General features: G+C 41.1%; 2 protein-coding genes across 2 annotated transcripts in view; one reads left to right on the forward strand and one right to left on the reverse strand.

The window, feature by feature from the left end:
• Positions 1–288: 288 nt before the first annotated feature.
• On the forward strand, positions 289–14273 carry REDIC1 (regulator of DNA class I crossover intermediates 1). The gene is made up of 11 exons (XM_063396858.1): positions 289–2536; positions 3791–3923; positions 4416–4482; positions 4995–5195; positions 7088–7194; positions 9746–10278; positions 10518–10590; positions 11247–11307; positions 11861–11927; positions 12648–12730; positions 13315–14273. The coding sequence occupies exons 1-11, from the start codon at positions 2434–2436 to the stop codon at positions 13945–13947; spliced, it is 2061 nt and encodes a 686-aa protein (XP_063252928.1). The 5' UTR covers positions 289–2433; the 3' UTR covers positions 13948–14273.
• Positions 8910–22144, reverse strand: part of SLC2A13 (solute carrier family 2 member 13) — a 159179-nt gene continuing 145944 nt past the window's right edge. Inside the window, exons 11-13 of the mRNA XM_063396854.1 lie at positions 11219–11257; positions 10200–10237; positions 8910–9032 (exon numbers count right to left, since the gene is read on the reverse strand). Coding sequence (XP_063252924.1) covers positions 8925–9032; positions 10200–10237; positions 11219–11257 — 185 coding nt within the window. The 3' untranslated portion in view covers positions 8910–8924. The remainder of the gene's footprint in view (positions 9033–10199; positions 10238–11218; positions 11258–22144) is intronic.

A 22144-nucleotide genomic window follows, 5' to 3' on the forward strand; every position in this document is an offset into this window, starting at 1 on the left:
GCTTTTTTTGTTTTCTATTTTCATGTTAAATGTGTTTGGTAGCCTAATATCGAATATGGTGCTATTCTTACTGGAGTAAACTAGGATCAGTCAAAATTACTTCAAAAGAGACATGTTGACTTTACTACCTGAAGATTTGATCCATTATAACATATAACATAACATAACATAACATAACATAACATAACATAACATAACATAACATAACATAACATAACATAACATAACATAACATAACATATGACATGTATTTGTGTCCTAAAACCTCAGAACCATTGATGACAAATTCAGGCCATGACTCAAGATTATACTTTTGCAATAAATAATAATTACTTGCATTTTGCAGAAGCAGAATCATATTAAAGCAAGAAAGGAGAAAACAAAAGGTAAACAGTTTCAGCCATATTGTTGTATTGTTATATAAAAGCTTTAGTGGGTTCACTTAAGTAAAACTTCCAAAGCATTTGGAGTGAGATTCAAAACAGTAGCTAAACAGTTCCAATGTGTTTCCCTGACTTTCAGGGGAAAAGTCTTGTTCTAGATTTACTAAACTGAATTACAGCAAGAAGAGGAGGGAGACAGAGAAGGTGTGAATGAATGAATGCCTGTGCCCAGTTTTGGTTTTCCTGGATTACTTCTGTTACCGTGTTGTGTTGCTATGTGGGGACACAAGGGATTGCCCGAAGCCTCAGGTGATAACCACGTGTCCAGCTGCCCTAACACACACATACAGCCACTCTTCTGGGCCATGTAAAAGGATGGTAGGCTCATGTCCTTTGTCTGGCATCTGCAAAAGGAGGATGGCTTGTTTTTATTTTGAATCTGAAAGTGGAATAAGGGAATCAAACTTATCTCTGGCAGAGCAGAAGACATTTCAAACAGGAATGAGAAAGAAAACTGCTAGAGAAAATGGCCATAGCCATAGTAAGTGGAATCTTTCCTCCTCAGCAGCAGGAAAGGAAGAGGCAGTATAGGGAAGCTCCACCTGATGCTGATACCCCCAAAACCCAGAGCAGGTGCACAGGCAGATAGAGATAGAGGAAAAACAGGCTGACTGTACAGAGGCAATTACTCAAAACATTTGTGTATGGGAATGTGGGACCAATAGCAGCTTGTCCTCATCGCTTTCCCAGTTTCCTGTAGGCCTGTGAGCTCTTTGTTTTCTCAGGAATTACTGGTCTAAGCCTCATAATTTATATTGCAACTATGTAATTTTCTTCAGTGGAGAGGGAAAACATGAAAGGACAGGATTGTTTTTAGTAATGTAGTACTAAATTACTAAACACAGTGGTAATTTTCTAATTGCTGTTATACAACTATTAGTAATTTAGTAATTTAGAGGTGATGAGGAAAAAATGTCTGGGACACTGAAGGGAAGTGATTACATTTTGGGGGTGTAGATCCTAAAGTAACATGAATTTTGAAGTGTTGATTTGTACACAGGATGATTTTACCTTACTGAAGATATTCATCTTAACTGAAGAACTGATATTTTCCATAGATAATATCATCCTGGAAAGCTAAAGATAATAATAAAATATACTAAAAATTAGCTACCAATGAACATGTCAGGTATATTAGTTACATGTAACCTGCAATCATGAGAGGAATTACATTTCAGAATAAAAGCCAATGCTATTTTTTGTTTTGGCATAGCCTTCAGTTTTCAATATCCTTCTTTTGTTTAGAAAAAAAATCTTTCTGGGTTTATTTATTCATCTGATGTACTTAATGATTTTACAATGGTTACTAATAGTCTCTGCAAAATGGAGAGGTTTGTTTCCTGTATTATTGTCCTGATATATTCAAAGTGTCAGTCATATCTCTTTTTATTCCTCGTAACAAAAATTCTTGCTGAATTCCTAATCTTAGAGACTTTTATTTTTTACTTTTTCCTCTTTTTTTTTTTTTTTTAGACTATTTTCTTTGTCAAGATGGACAAATTTGGAGAACAATAAACTCTTTGTGTCGTTATAGATGGCACATCTGGTATACTTAATCTGGCTGATTTATTTGCTCATCTTACATGCTTCCTGAAAAGCCCCTTTAATTTTTTTTTGAGCTTGTCCTTGCCACATTTGGTATCTTGTATTTTAAGAAGTATTTACTGTGGTTGTACACAAAGTTTGAGAAATGAGCATTTCAGGAAGAAATTTTTGGCAGCAAGATAACAATGATTTATTTTGAATATGACCAAATTATGTTTGCCTTCTTTTTCAAGGCAATAAAAATAAATTAGGAGCAAACGGGGCATGAGAATTCAGAGATACTTAACCATGTGCTTTTATACTAGGAATAGTTTACTATGCCTTGCTTGCTAATTTCAAAGAATCACCTATACAGGTAATGTATTGTTGAAGCTTCTGTCAAAAACTCATTCTCTCCTTTAAAAAAATCAAGGAATTCTTTGAAAGAAAGAAACTTAAGTCAAAAATGAAGCTCCTGGAAGTATCATCTCCTAAAAGTTCAGCAGTCAGTTTGGATCTTCTTAATCTGTATGTGGTTAACCAGATATCAACCAAAAAAGAAAACACTGGTGAGTTTTTGGTATCCTGACTTCTCAGAATTAGTTATTCTTAGCTATTACTGCTGTTATTTTAGTTCTTGTTCTTCCATTTACAACTTAACCCTCAAGTAAGTGTGGTTTTATTTTTAAAATAAATAATTGTATGTAAATACGAAAATTATGACTGAATAAAGAGGAATCAAATGACCTTGGCTCCTGCCTACTTCACCTTTAAAGCCTTGTGCAGTGTCCCAGTTCCAGGCCAGGCCAGAGTTAATGTTTGCAGTGGCCAGGACAGGCATGGCCAGCAGCCTGAGGCGATTCCACAGCCCCTCACATCATGCCCTGGGGCCACAGGGGAAGGAATCCCACCTGGATGGGAACGTTGTGCTCCCTGTGGTGAACACCTGCCTGGGAATCATCACTCTGTTATTAATCTAATTTCTTATTTCATTGCTGTTTTCAGTAAATTGTTCTTATCTCAACCCATGATCTTTACCTTTTGTGCCCCCAGTTCTCCATCCTTCTGCAGAGTGACATGGAGAGGGAGAAGGAAAGGGAGAGGGAGCTGGAAAGGAGGCATAAGGGAGAGGGAGCAAGGGGAACATGGTTTCAGTGTTACAGTGGGAACACTAAATTGAAGAATACCATTTTTAAACCACTACACACACTTATTACCTTTCCCATTCTATTCATTAATTTTAACCCACATCCAATTTCTTTTCCTCTTTGCTGTTGAATGGGTCTATTTCCCATCCATTTTCTTTTTCATAACTTCAGGGGCATTTGGAAGTCAGTTGTCAGTTCTACCCAGATCTTTCTTAAAATCCATTATTAAACCTGAAACTTGAGTCTTAGCTCTTTAAATGTAGATGTGGTACTTAAGGTTATGGTTTAATGGTGGAGTTGGCAGTGCTGGTTTAATGGTTGAATTCAATGATTCTAAAGGTTTTCTTCAACCTAAATGATTCTGTGATTCTACGATTCTTGTCATCTGTGACATATTCATAAACCAGATTATGGAACATTTTTTGTCCTATGCTTAGAAGAGTAGAAGGTGACTGAGGAAGGCAACAGAGCCTATACACACAGTGGCTGACTAATTCTATACTATTGTGCCAGTTAGAATAGAGTTTTTGTATTGTTAGTAGCAAAGAAAGAAACAAATATGACTTTAAATGGATTAAGAAATCTAGAACAACAGCTTTTGTACTCTAATGAAAATTCAGGAACCTCGAAACTTTTCCAAGCCCAGCGCTGACACACCAAATACATTCATTGCAGAGAACACAAGGAAACCAGTCCACATTGAAATCACTGAAGATGACAAAAGACCTATCAGGAGACATAACTTAGAGCTTCCTGCATCACCCCTACGTACACAACACAAGTCACACTTAGATGATCTCCAGAGCAGGTACTTGTATAAAACAGGCAATAGTTATGCAATAGTGAGGATCTGGGAGAGGAATTTCATGATAGTCTTAACATTTGGGGTATTAAGAAAACATAAACATACCATTGTAAACAGTGAAGTTTCACAACCACTCCTGTCATTCCAGTGATACTGTTACTGTGAGAGAGTAATTAATAAATTCTGAATAAAATACTGCACATGAAGCTGAAAGATTTTTTAGAAAAGGTTATGTGTCTGTACTCATGTCATGTACATACACTAAGTTTATCTCAAGGTTATTCAAACAGCATTACCCACTTACACTGTTTTCCCATCCAGCTTTAAACACCCTAAAGTGACCAACTCACAGACAGGCTTCTCATAACTGCTTAAGAATCAGACTGTTTTAAGATGAGTGGAAAAATATTCCTAAGTTATTTTGAAATTAATACTCAGAATATTTTAATCTTTTGGATCTTGTATTTCATAGGCTGTTTTAATTAATTTTACAAGGTTACAAAAGCAAGTTTTGGACAGCAGAAGACAGCATCTCTCAGAAAAAGCAAAATACCAGCATAATGTAAGTTTATTGTTTGTTGCAGTGCGGATTTGGGGGGTCCCCGGAGGAGATCCCTGGGGGGGCCCCCAGGCTCTATGTAAGTTTATTATTCTTATGATAAAAGACTAAAAATGTGCAGTAATTACTGTATTTTTAAGTGATTTTTCAGAGTGGCCAAATCTTATGGATACCAAAACACATGAAGTCTTCTTTCTCTTTAAGACTATATTGATAAATTATTTTCCTGTGACTGCTTACATATTTCTTAAAAAGGTATTTATGCCTATCTTTCCTCAGGATAACATTTGAGTACATTCTTCAGATTAAGTAGGTACTTACATGTTTCCCTGAAATAAACCCTTATTGCCTTAAGTTTTTCATAAAAAGTCGTATCAGAAAATAGGAAGTTTTTTCTTCTTTGTGGTTTATGTGCAGAGATGTAAAAGATATGGAATGGCTTGATTACTTTGAACTTTATGCTTAAATCAAAGCAGTTCTGGATAAATAAAATATCTTTGTTATGTTTTGTCTAGCTGTCACAAGTAACACCATTAGGCTATGTTGATTCTAATATGGAAAATGAAGACAACATGGCCAGAGATTTTCATGCTTGTCCATTGCCCTCCTCTGGTTTTCAGTTCTCTAACCACACACAGCCTTCAGAAGAAAATTTCAACACAAACCTAATGGGCAACATTTGGGAACAGACCTATGAAAAGAAGCTGCAGAACCAGGTTTGGTTAATATTTTCCTTCCAGGGAATTATTTTAAACTAACTTTCATTTATTTGGTGTGTAAAATTAGTGTAATGGTGACAGTAATTATGATTGATCAAGACTTTATGTAGGCTAGTGGCAATGAATACTCTGTATAAACAAATATATTTATTTTGTTGCTCTCAAATACGCTCATCTTGAGCTTTTGTTCACTGAGCTTTCAGGATTGGTAATATCTGCAGTGAGAGAATTAGTCGCATACTAGTGGCTTTCTTTTGTTTCTGGCTTGTAAATTGGGTTAAAGAAAACTGAAATACAGTTAGAAATACAACTTTCTTAAACCTACAGTTAATGCAATTGGGTGTTGCATGATCCCAGGTGATCCCATGACCTAATTTTTTACCTTTTAATGTGTCAGTGAGTATCATGTTTCTTACAGTATTCTCAGTGCTCTGCTGTTTAACTCTTTACTTTTAAGAAACAATTGAAAGTTATTTGTTCTGATGCATGTTACTATTTTTTCTTTTTGTTATGTTTGTGATTTTAAAAGAATTATCCTTAGAAAAGTGATAGCAGATATAATATGCTTTATTTTTAGCAACTCATTGGAAATAATAAATTCTATGTGTTTCATTAATGGTATTCTAAGTCCTGAGGTAAGTGAGGAAGAAACACTCCAGGAGTTTCAAAAGGGGAGATGATGGGTTGTTCAGGGAACAAGTAGGCCAAAACCCACAGGAAGCTGACCTGAAGAGCAAAGAAGCCCAAGAACTATGTTTTCAAAACACAAGGACAGTCTACCTCTATGTGCAAGAGAAGGATTAGATTGTTTGGCTGAATCAGGGAACTCCTGACTGAGGTCAATGCAAAGGAGAAATGTGCAAGGAGGGATGGGCAACCCAGAAAGAATCCCCTCAGCTTGGAGGGATGGCATTAGGATGGTCAGAGCTGAAAATCACAATGGGTTGGAAGAACAGCAAGGAGGACTTCTGTAGTTGTGTCATCAAAGGAAGGAAACCAAGGGAAATGCTGTCCACTGCTAGATAGAGTTGAGATCTAGTGACAAAAGACATAGAAAAGCCTGAGGTACTCAAAAACTACTTTGCTTCAAGTTCTTTTTCAGACAAGATCTGCTCTCTGGCTTATCTTTAAGTGCAGTCAGGAGTTGTGGGGAGTTGTATGAAACAGTAGGGAAGGAACAAGGTAAAGAATCCACTGTCACCTGGACATATAGAAATATATGAGAGTGGACAGAGTCCAACCAAGTATATTCCACAGATGTTGGATGACACCACAGGTATTTATCACCCCTGTGGTGATCAGAGAAGCTTCCCAGTGAGAAGAAATACACAAATGTTATGTCCATCTGCAAAAATGTGAGCATGATCTGGGGAAGCATCATGTCACCTCTGTTCCTGGAAGGATTAAGGAGCTTAGCTCTCAGAGGCAATTCCAAGGTACATGGGGAAAAAGAAGGTATCTGCAAACAGCCATCAGATTTTCCAAGGTCATACTCTGCCTGGTGGACTTACTTGCTTTCTGTGATGGAATTAGTAGCTCTGGGAATTAGAGAGAACAGCAGGTATTATTTACCTTGACTTTGGGAAGGCTTTTGACCAAGTTTCCCATGGGATTCTAGTAGCCAAAGTGGGCAGCTATGAACCAGATGAGTGGACAATAGGGTGAGAAAAAACTGTCTGTTACTGCCATGCTCAAAGGAGCTATCTGTTGGCTAAAGTTTGTTTGGCTGCAGTTGGGCTGTAAGGAGGTTTGAGGTTCTGCTGTAAAGATATAAAGAAATAAAAATAGTGGGAAAATATGTAGATTGTTTGGAAACTCAAGCTGAAAGTTTTAAAGACTGTAACAATTATGTATATTCATAAGTTTGACAGCTTCTACTGTTTTCTCAGCCAGGAAACAGCTTTGATCAAGACCCTTGGAATACAAAACCTCCAAGCCAGTTTATTTTCAGAAAGTCTGATACAGTGCCTCAGGAACTGTTCAAGCCTTTTGATAGGTAGGCAATGATTTTATATTAATGAGGGAAATAGCAGTCAAGTTTAATTACAAAAGTACTAAAACAACATGGATCTTATTGCTACTTGGTTTTTATCACTGACTGTTTTTCAAATAGAAATTGAAATCAAATGGAAATACTAAACATACAAAGCTATTTAAATTTGCTGAAAGGCAGCAAAATCTGAATTTTGGGTAGGTACTTGGAACCATGATCTGTTTTTTGCAATATCACAGACGTGATGGTGTTGCTGAATTCACCTTGAATGATAGCACAGATTTACTAAGAGGCCATGAGGAGGGGGAAGCTACCCCAGAGGGAAGCTGCCCCAGGTGTTATTAGTTCTGGGCACTGTTGCAAGTGCTCTTCTGATGATCCTGATGCAATAGCAATTGAGCATCTGCATCTACATTATTTCTTCTAGGGATTCAAGGAACAAAGCATTTTCTTTCCTTCTCTTTCATATGTGATCCTGCTATAGCTTTCTTTTTTCCCTGTGATTGATTCAATAATAATTCTATGAGAGTATACACTTTGTTTTTAAAAGAATGGATGGAAATCAAGAATATATTTCTTTTGTATGTGCTGATAAAAAATCTTAAATCACAGATGGTTTAGGGCCAGACTCATTTGTACTGAATGTTTTATTCATTTTCTTTCCAGAGGCTCTCCCTCAGACCTAGAGGTCTTACATAGCTCATCTTATTTTACTCCTTCTATTCCATAAGTCTGCCATTTGGTTGAAAGTTCCTGTCCATCTCTAGCTTAGGCTGGATAGAGACATAAAAAGGCCATACAGTATTTTGTTGTTGCTGAAGTGCCTGCAGCCTGTTTGCCTGGGGAGTCAAGTGACCCATAAACTCACTGGCCAAATAATAACTAAACACATCAGCCACCTTAACTTCCACTCTTCTTGTAGTTTCTCCTGGCTTTCTCAAGCAAAAGCTACAATGAACATAGCATTCACCTTGCTGTATGTCTGAGTGAAATCCCAGTTAATTTATTTACACTGAGCCCTATATAACCTTATCTCACCTCCATCTCTCATTTCTCCACCAGCTATTGGGCCTGCACGCATCTGCTCATGTCACATCCTCTTATCTTCTACCAATTCATGGGTCACTAACAACACCTCCTTTCCAACTGCTCTTCAAATCCATTTCTTTGTATTATCCTTGTTTTGTTTTCATCCACTCTAGCCAAAAATTCTTGAGAGACTTCAGGAGACCACAGTTCTTCTGTGAAGGGAGTTTCTTTCACTGTATGTGAAAAGTAGAGTGCAAATATATGCAATTGTTTAATGTAACATACTGATGATGTAATCAATATACATAATTCTGAGAGCTGTGACATCTCAAAGTTATTATATATGAATTTAAAGTTTTCATGTCATATTTCCTCATCTACTCTTAAATTTTATTTTGCATTACAAAATATTCAGCTAGAGTTGAGAAAGACTCTCTGAATTGCTTCACAAAATGGTTTTACCTTCCTTATGTAGATCTATCCAAGTACCTTCAGGAATAAACTCTAGTGTGTTTTGCCTTCTAAAACTGTCCTGGTGAGGCTTCTGTAACTAGAGGAAACTAGTTCCTCATTTAAGTTTCATAGAATCTTTATTCAGTTCTAAGTATTTGCTGATCAAAACACCACAGGCATTTTCTTCAGTAAGAGTTTTCTGTACTACCTTTCAGTTTTCAAGTCCTAAGGATAGCCTTGCTCAGAACGTTTTAAAGAAAGGGCTTTTTTTGAATGGCCTTTTTTGCCAGGTCTCTGTCCTTCAGAAGAATCTCAACTTTTTGCTCAGAGTTTCTGAAAGGTCCGTCAGCAGATCTAGCCTGGAAACAAAACAGTGAAAACGTTAGATTAAGAGCCAAGTAAGTGAAAGCATGATAGCTTTCATGTCCACGATGCTCACATGATAAAATCTTCAAAACCACTACTCTCAGAAGAGGGGTAGGGAAGCAGGGGCATAACAAAATGTCTGACTGGCCTCCTGACACTGAACAGAAAAAATCTGTGCTGAATCAGGATTACTGATTTCAAGTACAAATGAAAATCACTCGTTATGGGCTTTCAGTGTGGAAGAGAAATGTAGTCCTAAGTAAACTACTTTTATGAATGGAAGAAACTTTCTTCCTCTTTCTTTTCCCCCCTTTTCTTCTCCCCGAAGTGGCTGCCTTTGGTCAGCTGGTGGAGCAGCAGTGACATACTGTGGCTGATTTTATAAAGCACAGTTCCCTGTCCGGGAGGATGTGCTCCATGACTTTGTATATTTGGAGACATTAAGAAATAGAACACCTTTTAAATCATTCTTATTATAAAGTAGATATAGAACATAATAAAATACACAGTTTTTCAGTTGAAATACTGTACATTTAGGACAAATTCAAATGTAATGAGCAGTGAGTTTTTGAGATTTTTGTCATCACATTATCATAAAGTGTTGTGCTGACAGTCAGTATTTTGCTTATTTGTGTACTCAGCAAAATGTTGATTTTTTTTTTTTTTTTTTTCCTACCCCTGTTACACCTCATTGCCTACCCCCAAGGCCAGACCACATGAATTCTGCCAGGAAAAATCCAGTGATAATAGCCAGTAATGGATCAGAAAACTGTGAAGGAATAAAAGAACCAATATTTGCTGTTGTGAAAGAAACTGCAGAACTGAAAAGTCTCCAAGATGGAAGTGGTAGTTCCTTTCTGGCACTATTTGAAGATGAGCATCAAACAATCCATAATAATCCCTCCACAAAGCATTTTAATCCTTTTTCTAACCAAAGCAATACTGACATTTTTTTCACTGTTCCTGATGTTAGAAATCAAATTACCAACAGAAATTATTCTTGTAACACTAGAAGGGTTTATCCTACAATGAAAGCAGAAGACAATTTTATAGAGAGACACCTTGAAGGCATTTTCACAGCTCCAGAACAGGTTTTGCTTAAAAGTAACAATGTGTCAAGCACAAGCTACAAGGAAACTGGTGGACTTCCTAAAACCCACCTGCAGAACTGCCATGAGGGACAGCGCTACTTTATACCCTGTGAAAAGAGGGGAAAAAGAGCAAACCTTGAAAAAATTGGTGCGTGTCATATTTTAAGGACATATATCCTGGGTTTTATTCTCCTTTTAAAGACATGTAATTATTATCAGACATATATCTGCCCCGACTAAAAACGTCATGAATCTTCAGAATGCAGTCACATAATTTTAATTCCAACTATTTAAATTATTTTCAAAACTTAATAGAAACTTTTATATTCAAATTGCATTTACTCCATTGCATTTCAAAATCAAAGTCCTTTTTTTTTTTCATGTTAGAGACATTTGCTTATCGCCATGATCAGCAGAATAGCTTAAAGGAGAATGCACAGAAATATTCAAGAAAAAAAAGGTGAGTGTCATGGAAATTACCAATCTATTAACCAGTGATAACTGCAGAGACCTTGCTGAATTGGAGAAATCCTGCTAAGAGTAGGGAAGGCAAAATCCTCAACAGTATTACTGAGGACTCGAGTTTTCTCAGTGAAAATAGTGCCCTACAATGTGAATGAATTTATGCACAGGTAAGCCCATTATGCCTCTGTGTATCTGTGTAATGAGTACACAGAAATACTGCTCCATGGGGCAGTTTGGAGTTCCTAAAGTTAAGCTGTTGATCTGGCTTGTCCTCTAAAATACTCTGTCTCATTCCACTGGCTACACAGCAAGTGCTTTCCTTGGACTGTGAGTGCTCTGTGTTTTACTAAAGACTTGTTTTTCAAAGACTGACACATAGCATCTTCCATTTTACAACATAACACTATCTTCTGTCATTGCTTCAATTCCATGTTGCATTTCAACAGAAATGAAGTTTATGAAAAACATATTCTTGGTGTTAAATCTCATGTTCAGAGATAAGTCCAGTGATCTCAGTAATGAAAAGCATTTAATGGTTACTGAAGGCAAAATAAAAATTTAAAGGCACCAGTAAGGATTTTAACTCATAAAGAAAATAAAAATACTGGGTGAAAATCACTTACCAGAGAACTTTGTGTTTGCATTCCTCAGTGATGAAAAGTCTGTGAAAGAAACAGCCTGGAATCAGAACCATCTCTTTGTATTTGAAGAGGTAACTTATAAAAAGATGTATTTGTTGTCAAACCCACTGTTTACATGATTCATTTGAGGTGGAGAAGGATTGTCCACAACAGTTAGAAACTGAATACAGCTTCAATGAATTAACTACCATGGAAGCTTTTTTCCATCCTGGTTTATATAAGGAATTCAGAAAGAACTGTTGCTGGTTCAGATAGACAGCCCTTTCAGGTCCACAGTTCACATGCTTTCATTCACACCTTTGTTGATGCCTGAAAGACATTGTGTAAGTTCCCCATCAACACCTAGGAGCACGTTCTGCAGGCAATGCCCAGACATCATATGCAGGATGCTTCAGTATTATAAAGGAGCTTTGTGCCAGTATACATGTATATAAAAAGTGTTTCAGATGTCTTGCCTGTAGAAGCCACATATGGTACTACTCAGGGATAAAAATACCTCTTAAGATAATTTGTGGTACAGTGTAGTGACTGCTTTATGTAATACAGAAACTGAATGTTCCTCTCTTAAAATGAGATGCTGACCCAGCTGAACCCCCACTATTAATACCTTATTATTTTTAACAGTTCACAACAGCACAAGAGAAAGGGTATAAGTTTGGACTGAGTTCGTATCTTCATGAGACGGAGATGGGTTAGTACTGTTTATATATTATCACTTAGAAACTTTTTCTCTACATATGAAACTGAAACAGTTACTTTTAAAGCCAGAGAGGATGATCTTTTTAGGATGTTAACTTTGATGAAGGCTTGTATTTCTGATTCACACAGCACTGTAAGAAGACAACTAGCATTACCAGGTAACTAAGGATTAGCTGTGTTTGCTTGTCCCTGAAGAGATATCTCTTCCAGTAGACTATATGCTGTCATTCCACCCGTGGGCAGAGGGAGGGAGTAAGCTGGGCAATCCTCTGCTTCATACTCCCTCAGCAGCTGTAGGGTCAGCTGTGAAGAGAAGGCTGCATTTCAGAACAGAACATCTCCCAGGGGCCTGCAAGAAGGAAATATGTAACTTGTATGGCAGCCAGTGTGCTCTTGGAGTCTGCTGTGCTCTCTCTCAGGCTGGGCTCTCCAGAGTCCCTCCTCCTTTTGGGTAGCACAGTTCTGCTGCTGATTACCAGCACAGCTGAGGATTTGGGGGACCCACCTCACCCATCCCTGTTAAGAGGTGTTGACGTGAGAACTGGCTATGGCTAAGAACTAGATTGACCTTGCTAACATTCTGTTCTTTAAACAGTACCTTAAAACTGCATCAGAAATAGTAATGTTTAATTCTACATGCTGTACTTGAGAGTTGGATCTTTGGGGAGTGTCTGGTGAGTAAGCTTTCTTCCTTTTTCTCCAATTTTTCAAGAGGTGGAGTCACCACTCAGCAGCCAGTCTCACAGTTACTCTCCAAGGCAGACTGAGAGTTATTTGAGCTCTAGTCCTGACACAGTGAGTAAACCCTTGTGGGCTGGCAGGGCTTTATTTGAATTATATCTCTATGCCTAAGTGCACCTAAGGGTGGATGTAGCTGGAATCTCATTTTGTTTTGTACGAGATAACTTCATGTGTGATGAGGACAAGGAATTATTAGCTGTAGTTTTTCCTGAGTAGTTTGACAGACATGTGGTCTGTTCTCTTGATAATGACTGGCCTTGTGGAATTACAGTAACATGACAGTGGGAAGATGCTGAGCAATGTTCTGTGCTCTTCCTGTACATATAGGTGCCTTACATTACATGCCAGTAAAGCACAATGATTTGACACACTGTGTTTTCAGTCATTCTTGAACACAAAAATGCCATGGTGTAAGAGTATAAACTGCATGTCAGAGAGAAGGTCTGCCTTGGCCACCTTCTCTCCATCAAGAGCCAGAAGTACGCCCTTGGAGAAGGAACAAAAACCCCTGCAAACAACCAAAAGCAGACAGTTCTGGCCTTTCGATTTATTTCACTTAGTTATTAGCAAGTCATTACTTTAGGCCTTAGTTATTGAACTATTTGAATGGTTAAAATTGCAAAACTCTGTTCAAACAGTCTGAAGAAGAAGACACAGCCAAAAAGAAAGAACATCTGAACAAACAGTCCTTGAAGGCATCAGGTGCCAACCTGTTCTCAGCCTCAGCCAGCAGAGAGGCCCCCAGGGGCTCTCACACCCGAAGTGTGGGTATGCAGACCAGCAGTACATTGGCTAGAGAAGAAGCAAACAATCTTCAGGAGAAGGACTCTATTCTTTGTGCCAGAGAGCAGGAAAATAACCCCAATAACCACCCCACAGCGCTGTCTCAGGGCCCGTCACACCGCCCCCGCACGAGGGAGCATGTCGCTCGCAGCACCAGGCGCGATGCTTGGTCGCAGACCGAGAGCTCTGTGACAGAAGCAGAGAAGGTGGATGTGGGCACCCAGTGTGGCACCCTGCGGGTGTGCAGCTGCGGGGGATCCCTGCCCGCCGGCCGCAGCCCGGGCGGGCTCCCTGCTCCCAGCCCTGCCGGTAGCGCAGGAGAGCGCGAAGGGGCGGGGCGGGAGGTGCCGCCGGCTGCGGGCGCTGCGGGCAGCGCGGCCGGCACTGACGCCCTCTCCTCTGAGGCTGAGTACCTGAGCTTGGCCGGCAGGAGGGCCCTGGAGGTGCTGGACTACATCGATAAAATGAAGGAGAGAGACAAGCAGTGACCAGCCATAGCATGTCAGGAACACAATAGTTTTGTTCTTTTCCCAGTGTATTTCATTCAGTTGGCATATTCTGATTTTTCTAGCATGGTTAGGCAAAAGATATTTTTACTGTTTGTTTGCTTTAACTATCACTAATTATGGATTTCTGTCTACCTACTGCTATCTCAAAGTATGGGTTTCTATAGATATCCAACTATTAACAAAGCATTTTACAATAGCCTAGTAAATGCAAACATTAGGAATTATATTGGTTTCCTCACCATATAGCCATAGCATTCTGTAGTTTGGAATTGATTGACTATGTTTCTTTTAAGGTGATGGGAAGATGTTGTTCTACTTCAAAATATATTTAGTGTTATTAGACAATGTTTGCCATTGTCTGATTCCCACTCATTTTAACAGAAAAACTTGCCTTTGTGATGTGTTCATACTAAACACAAAAATGGGAAATAGAAAGTGTACATCTGCACACAGAATAGAATGTAATTTAAAAGAGCTATTTTTTTAAATGCTCAATTTTCCTTCCACTGCAGATCCATTCATTTATTTTCTGGCTGTTAATCTAAAAAATCTTTCATGTGTTTCTGTATTCTGTCTGCAAATTGAAAATCTGAACTACTTGCCTCTTCATTTCAGTATTTGTGTGAAGTTACAAATCACAACAAATAAAAGTTTCTGATAATATTGTTTCTAGTTTATATGCTTGCCTTCTAAAAAGTTGCTGGTAAAAGTGTCAGGGAGACTCACTGTTACTAATATCTACTTACAGATCCATACATCTTCACTTCTGTATAGATATATCTCTACCTTAACTATGTGTGTGAATGTGTGTATATATATATATATATGTGTATATATATATATATATATATATGTCTGTGCTGGCATTAGCCAGCTGGCTGCATGCAGGGTTCCTCTTCTTCACAAACTGGGCTTGGGCAAAAGCTACACTGGAGACTTCCTTAAACAGAACAGGAGATTTGCCTCTATAAAATTAATGTTGCTCTTTCCACTTGGAGTCAGCTGTTCAAAGATTCACTGCCCTTATTGCACCAGGTCAGTTTTCTCTGTGTTTTGTAGAAGGGGTGAGTATCACCCAGCCTGAATGAGACTTGTCACCATTCTTTGTCTCTGTTCTCATCATCAAATTAGTGGCTGTTTTTTGTTTTTCCTGCCTTTTATTTAAGCTAAAAGCAATTTTTAAAAGAAGGTCTACATCACTCAACAATTTACAGGTTTATGGCTGTGCTATTTTTTAAAAATAGCAGCTCAGAAATTTCAGTGGACCTTTACCTGGAAGAAAATAGCATTGTCTTTTATATGTATAAATTGCATACATAGGAAGTGGTTTGCACAGCCAGACTTCTGAACCTTTAGCCAATTCACTGCCCACTTCCTAAGGCTTGGCATAAGCAGATTTTCTTTTTTAGGTTGCCTCAATTTATTGTCAAAGCAAACTCCCTTATATATATTTTTAAGCTGCAATATTCATCTTCTTCACAGGAGATATAATTTCTTTGAACAACAGCTATGATTTTCTGAAAGCTCAGCTGTTACCAGTGGTTTCTAAAGGATAGTTTTTCACTCAGTATTGACAAAGTCAAATCAGATTGTGCCACACCAGCAGCAGCCCATGCTGGCCTGGATGTTGCTCTCCCAACATTCCGTCACACGAGGTTCGTACCTGCCTGTCCTTACAGGGGTCCAGCTTCTCCCACAGCCTCCCCCACAGCTGATGTGTCCCCAGGACACTTGGCCTGCCAGCCTGTCACACTGTGGCACAGGCCAGAGGGTGGCACATTACAGCTAAAAGCTCCAGCACTGTATGCTTTACACTGGAGGGGTTTATTACCCCAGCAGATGTAAAATTGCCTCATGGCCAAAGAGTTCTTTGGTGTCTGCGTTAGAGAGGTGCTGGTGACACAAACAGAGATGAACTGCCACTAACTTGCAGTGGAACTTCTGCTCCTGATTTCTCTGATGGCAGCATTGTTGCTGGGGCTTTTAACCATGATTCATTTTACACTGAAGTGCTCAGGCAGATACTCCAGATCTGCAGAGCTGGCCTCTGAGCAGACGTATTCCTAGTGTGTGCCTATGAACCTATGGGACAAAGAATGCAGGTTGGAATGCAGGTGGGAAAAGAGGGACAGTTGCACCATATGGATGTATGTATGGGGGGCTTTCAAATGCTCTTTATTAAGTTATTGCTCATATTTATCATCATTTAAACATCTCAGTGGGTATCACTTATTTTCCCTTCAGCCACTGATACAGAAGCTCTCACAATCTGTCCAGTTCCAGCCAGGTTTCAGCCTGGACTGCACTCTAATCCCAGAAGCTCACCCTCTGACCAGCTGTACATAGAGAGCTGCATACATGTCTCTAATGCAATAATTCACCACTTGGATCAATCACTGTAGATAATCATGTTTCAAAGCCTTTGGATAAGAGTATATAAATTCAAATTACGTTCCCATTTTTACCTGTAATTGCAAAGCAATCAGAAGAAAACTATCTTTGTAGTGGTTTGTGTGCTGGCAATGATGACAAATAAGGACGGGTGCTTTTTTTAGCCACTAGAGAAGTATTTTAAAGTATTTACATTATTATTATTTCATTAAAAGAGACTTGTGCTCTCTCCATAGCTCAGCACCAGTCTGCCCTATTCTCAGGCGTTTTCTTTTCCCTGATTTTTTTGTGACTTCAGGGAAGAGCTGAGTTTGGTTTAATAGGAAGTAGTAACCTCAAACTGTGCTTTCTTCAGCTTATAATTCAGCAGCTGATCTGCTGAATTAATCCATCAATATTTGCTGCCTACAGTCATGATTGTCATCTCACTAAATGCATTCAGGCACCACCAGCTTTTTCTGAGGCAACAGCTTTTTCTGAGGCACTCCTTTTTCATCCATGTCATTCTTCCTGGCAGCATGTTGAGCCTCCAGGGGGGCCATGGAAATGCACATTTTTAACTGTTTTAAGCATCAATTATAAGTAGAGTTTTGTTGGGGAAAAGGACAGAAGGGTACCTGTAATTAACCAAAAAACATGAGCATTTGTTTATCAGTGGCAGTCAAATGTTTCTAAACACAGATTGAAATCTCTCACTGAAAATATTATGGTAAGCTTCAGTCAGAACCAGTTTTAATATGCAGCCTGTAACTTTATTTCCCTCTAAAATCAGCTCTAGTTACAGTAACCTGCAAGGCAAGGTTTTCTGGGTAAGCACCAAAAGAAGTTTTGTCATTAATGGCAGTTTGCTGCTGGATGTTCTGCCAGGAACCTCCAGGAGCTTTGTAGAAATTCTTATTTCATTTTCATGAAGGATTATCATTATAGGAAATGAGAGCTTAAGTCTTCACAGAAGTAATTATTTCTCTGGTAGAAACTGTGAATTGCCTTTTTAAGGGTTTTAGCAGATAGCAGATTGAGGGAGGATGAGTTTTCCTGGAAAAAATATTTAACTCTCAGCATCCAGTGCCTAATCTGTCCTCATGAACATCAATGACCTTTCTGCAACACTTCTTCAGCCTCTTCTCCCTGACAGCCTCTGACGGGTTAGAGGTGACAGTCCCAGTCACCCAAACCAGGGCTTGCTTCTCCAGGGCCGGTGATGTGGAACTCCAGCCAGGTCTCCTGACTCTGAGCTGAACACTGACCGTGTTCCCCTCTCCAACCACACCGCAGTGACTCCGCTCCCTCAGGATGTGCAGGTGACAGGACCAGCTCACGGTGGGCTCTCAGAGCACACGGCTGCAGAGGTGCTGCTACAGCAGCTCTGCGGGAGGGGATGCGGAATCTTGGGGCTAAACACAGAGGGGTGGAGAGTCAGTGAGTCAAGATAAGGCAGGAGGCTGAAAGAGGCCTCCTGTTGAATTATTTATTAGAGCTGAGAGAAAACACTTCCATATCAACTATTTGTGCCCATTTGCAGAGAGAGTGCTGTGATTTGCTGCCAGTGTGTCACACTCAGCACATGGGTGCTGGCCTGGCCCAAGGACCCAGAGCTGTGGCTGATCATAGGACAAACCAATACATCTCCTTGCAGAAGATTTATTTCATTTCCTGAGCTGGAGTCATTCTTGGGAAACAGGAGGTCTGTAAGGAGCTTTACTCTCCAGAGAAGCTGCACTCCATGCAAACAAATGAATTTTTGGAGAACCCAAACCAGCTGAAGCTGGCAGGGATCTCCAAGCGTGCCCAGTGCAAGCCCCATTCACGGCAGGGCCAGCTGGAGCAGGGTACTTTGGGCCACAGCCAGCTGCTACCAGCAGACACCCAGCCTGGGGCTGGAGAATAAGCCCTGCCAGGCAGAGGATTCCAGGGAAGCTGTGTCTGCTCACAGCAGCTGCTGCAGATGGAGGCAGCCACTGCCTGAGCCGTTCCCTCCCCGTGCTGAGAGCAAGGCAGGGGCCTGGGGCTGGAGGAAGGGGAGCTGAAGGTGTGTGGGGAGGGAGGCTGGGTGCTGCTGCTGCCCTGCCCTGCTCCACCTCTTCAGAGCACAACTCCTGCCTCTCTTGCCTCTCCTCACCCACATTTCTGTGCAATAACGAAGAGCAGCAGTGTTTTACCTCAACACCAGCTCATCCCAGAGTGCACAGCCACAGAGCAGCAGCCCTGGGCTGCCCTAACTACGGGCACTCATCACTGTCCCACCAGGGACTATGGGAGTCCCAATGCCCCCAGCGTGAGTCCCACCAGTGACATGGAAACCTGACACATAGAGAGAGTACAAAAACTGCCTCATTTGGTATAAGGCTGCGGTGGCAGTTAGCCTTCACCCAGCTTACAAAAACTTGGCTTGCTCTTGACTTTTTTCCCATCATTTTTAGCAGCCCAGAGAGGAGAGCAGTGGGGACAGAAGCGTAGTTCCAAAGCTGCATGGGGCATCTGCCTCTCCCTGAGCCCCCTCAGCCAACCTGCAGGTTATGGGTACCTCCAGCACCAGGGAGAGCACAGGAGAAGCCACACAGGATGAGACTGATTGCAGTCACATCTTGTGACAATCCAGTAACAGGGCACACTGGTCAGACACCCTGGACAATGAAGGAGCTCGTCAGACTGTTTTGATGCCATCTCACCATGAATATATTAAAACAAGTACCAATTTCATAGCAATGCTTATTCCAAGGCACCACTTCCCAGCGGGGACCCAGCCACCTGCTGCAGGCCACAGCTGCCACTTTAGGGACGGAGAAGTCACCTGGAACTTTCAGGACAGCTCCTTATGTGACTGCCAACAGCCTCCCCTTTGCAACTGCAGCTATGCTGAGTGACCCTGAGTGAAGGCTTCAGGCAGAAAATCCGTGTGAGGGATTTGGTGACAGCTGGATGGGAACACGGGGTCTCACCAGTCTCAGCTGTGGAAATGGTTTTGAGAAGGAAAGGCTGGGGGGCTGGGAAGGCTGAAAATGCCACATGTTAAGGAGATGGGCAGGATATGCCAGCAGAGCAGGGCTTGGCTCACCCTGTTCCTGTGCCTTGTCACCATGTATGAACTGGTGGATGCAGCTGGGAACAGAGGAGGCCATGGAAATTGGGACTAATTCTCTCTATATATGCAGTTTTGATAGATCAGGCAATTAATAAAGTGCACTGCTGCACTCAAGAAGTGTAAAAAAAATAAAATTGAAGATTAAGCTTATGGACCTGAGTTCTGGGAAAAAAACCCTATTTTTCAGAGAGAGATTTAGATCTTGAATCATGTGCATCCTCACCCCAGTATTACCTTCTGACTTTGCCCCCCTCTACCCAGGACAGACTGACACTGTCCCCTGACATCATGCAGTGGTGTGGCAGACACCATGTCCCCCTCACACTTCACTAACCATCCTCCATACCTTACACCGTACTTCCTTCCCCCAGCCTCTGCTCAGGATTTGCTTTGTGCTTTTCCTGCTCATGTTGCCGAGGCAACCTGATCCAGCCTCAGCTCCACACATCACCTTGATAATGAAGTTTAGCTAATCCAGCCCCCTCTGCCCTCAAGCTGCTCTCGTATCTCAAACTGCCTCCCTGACAGGCCCCCAAACTCTGACTGTTCCTTCAGGCATGGACCTTCCCCACCTCTCCAGCCCCCTTTCTCCACCTTTAATGATATGTAAGTAATTGTCTTTCCAATGGGGATGGATACAATTCACTGCTTTTGTGAAACTGGGAGGCCATTGATTTCCCTTCTCACACCTGAGTCCCCTCCAGGGATGTGCTCCCTTGGCATCAGTGCACTGCAGCTCCTTAGACTGTGCATAACTCCTGCATCTCTGGAAGGATCTGTGTATTCCCATCTTCTGAAGAACAATCCAGGGAACAGGGCTGGTTTGGAAGCCTTTCATTTCCCTGCCCCTTTCTGCCTGCAATAAAAGGCATCTGATTCCCCCCCGCCCCCGATTTGATGCCAGTGTTAATGTGTTACAACACTGTGGGTATGTAATTTTGGATGTGTGCTCCTCTTTCTTCCTTCATGCAATAAATCTTACTGCTTCATGTATGACCCCCCTGCTTTTCCATTTGGCATTAAGGATTCTATCTGAGCTATCACAGCACCCAAAATCAGAGTGTGCTAGCTAAGGAAAAGGTTTCACACATCAGAAAAACAGATGGATCCTTGTATCCTCCTGAAACCCAGATCCCAAGATCTATAAAAGTATCCAACCAAATTAAACTCTAACAGCCCTTCAGATTTTTCTGTCAAAATCAAGATGCAGAAAATATCCCTGGTAGTTCTGCAGTTAACTCTCAAAAGGCAAAAGCCTTCCAAACTTCAGGTCTATGCAGAGCTTCTCAATCACACACACAGGCAGGTACTGGATGGGTAACACATGTTAAACAAGCAAGTGAAAACCTGCCCTGGCGACAGCTAACAAACAGCCCAGGATGAGACTGGAACTGCTGATGGCAAGTGTGAGTGACTGGTTCCCACATAGTTCAGCTGGTTGCAAGATGGGCTGAATGTGTTAGACTGTCCACCAGGAGAAGAGTTGAGATGTCATTCATTTTGGGTCAGGTAGAAGTGAAACTGCTGCAGCTGAGGCACCCCAGTATGTTTGTGCAGGGAGCCCTGTGGGGGCGAGGGGTGACTGGAGGGACACCAGCTCAGGGGACAATTGGCAGCACGTCTCTTCAGCCCAGAGCAACCCAGCAGAGGACCACTGAGATTAGAAAAAAAGGACTTTTTTTCTTTAAGTGTACTTTGAAGTTTCCCACTTGCTTGCCACAAACTGTAGGAGCCTTGAAAGAAGCACTTGGTGCCCTGCACAAAGCAAAGGCCACACAGCGCTGTGTGAGTGACTTTAGTTAGGACAGAGCATCACCCAGACCTGATCCTGAAACTGCTCACAAAGATTTGGAGCGACTACTGTAACTGCCTGGAGTTCACTTCTACAGAAGGGAGAATGCATTTGGCAAAAATCAGTTCATCAGTAGTTGCTTTTTAATAGTAGCTGGAGCAGAGAGAAATGGCAGAAGGCAAAAAAACCTGAGTGTTTAACAGCAGAGCCACCAGATTTTCATTATCCCACAAAGCTGCCAAGTAGTTTTGGTGACAAGTAATATGAACTGCAGTCACTCATCACCTTTATAAGCACTATCAGCCAGAAACCTGAAACAGAAGCTGTCAGTGCACAATGATGAGCTGCCTCTTGGAGATATGCACTGCCACAGATGGAGGATTGCCAAGCACTCTCCCACTGCCAGCTTCTCCTCACTGGATGTGATCTCTCTGCGTCCTGGACCAAAAGGTTACAGCTCCTTCAGAGCCAGCTCTGGATCTCACCAGGATTCAGTAGTGGTACCTGTGGTGAGTGGATGTAACAGAACCATTTCCCATTTGTTCTCGTGGGTGCAATTCCTCTGTTGCACTGGGAGCACAGCCAGGGCAGCCCCAGCACAGCATCTTTTTTTTAGCCATCTAACTGATTGCAGCAATTTCCTTAATAAAACAGACAGAATTAGGACAGTTCCCCACTAGAAAGCAGCAACTCCTGCTCTTTTCCGAGTGTAAATTGCTGTAAGGAAACCAGTCTGTTTGGGCAGAGGACATTACAAACCCATGGTGGGACACAGGGACAGTTGGCAGCTCTGCATAGCTGCATTCAGCTCTTCAAACAAATCCTCCAGAAAGAAAGGGACACTTACCTGGTGTCACAGAACCATTCTCTGATTTGAAAAACATCAAATTAAGATCATACTCAAAGCTATT

Source organism: Prinia subflava, chromosome 4 (genome assembly GCF_021018805.1).
Source record: "Prinia subflava isolate CZ2003 ecotype Zambia chromosome 4, Cam_Psub_1.2, whole genome shotgun sequence".
Classification (NCBI taxonomy): domain Eukaryota; kingdom Metazoa; phylum Chordata; class Aves; order Passeriformes; family Cisticolidae; genus Prinia; species Prinia subflava.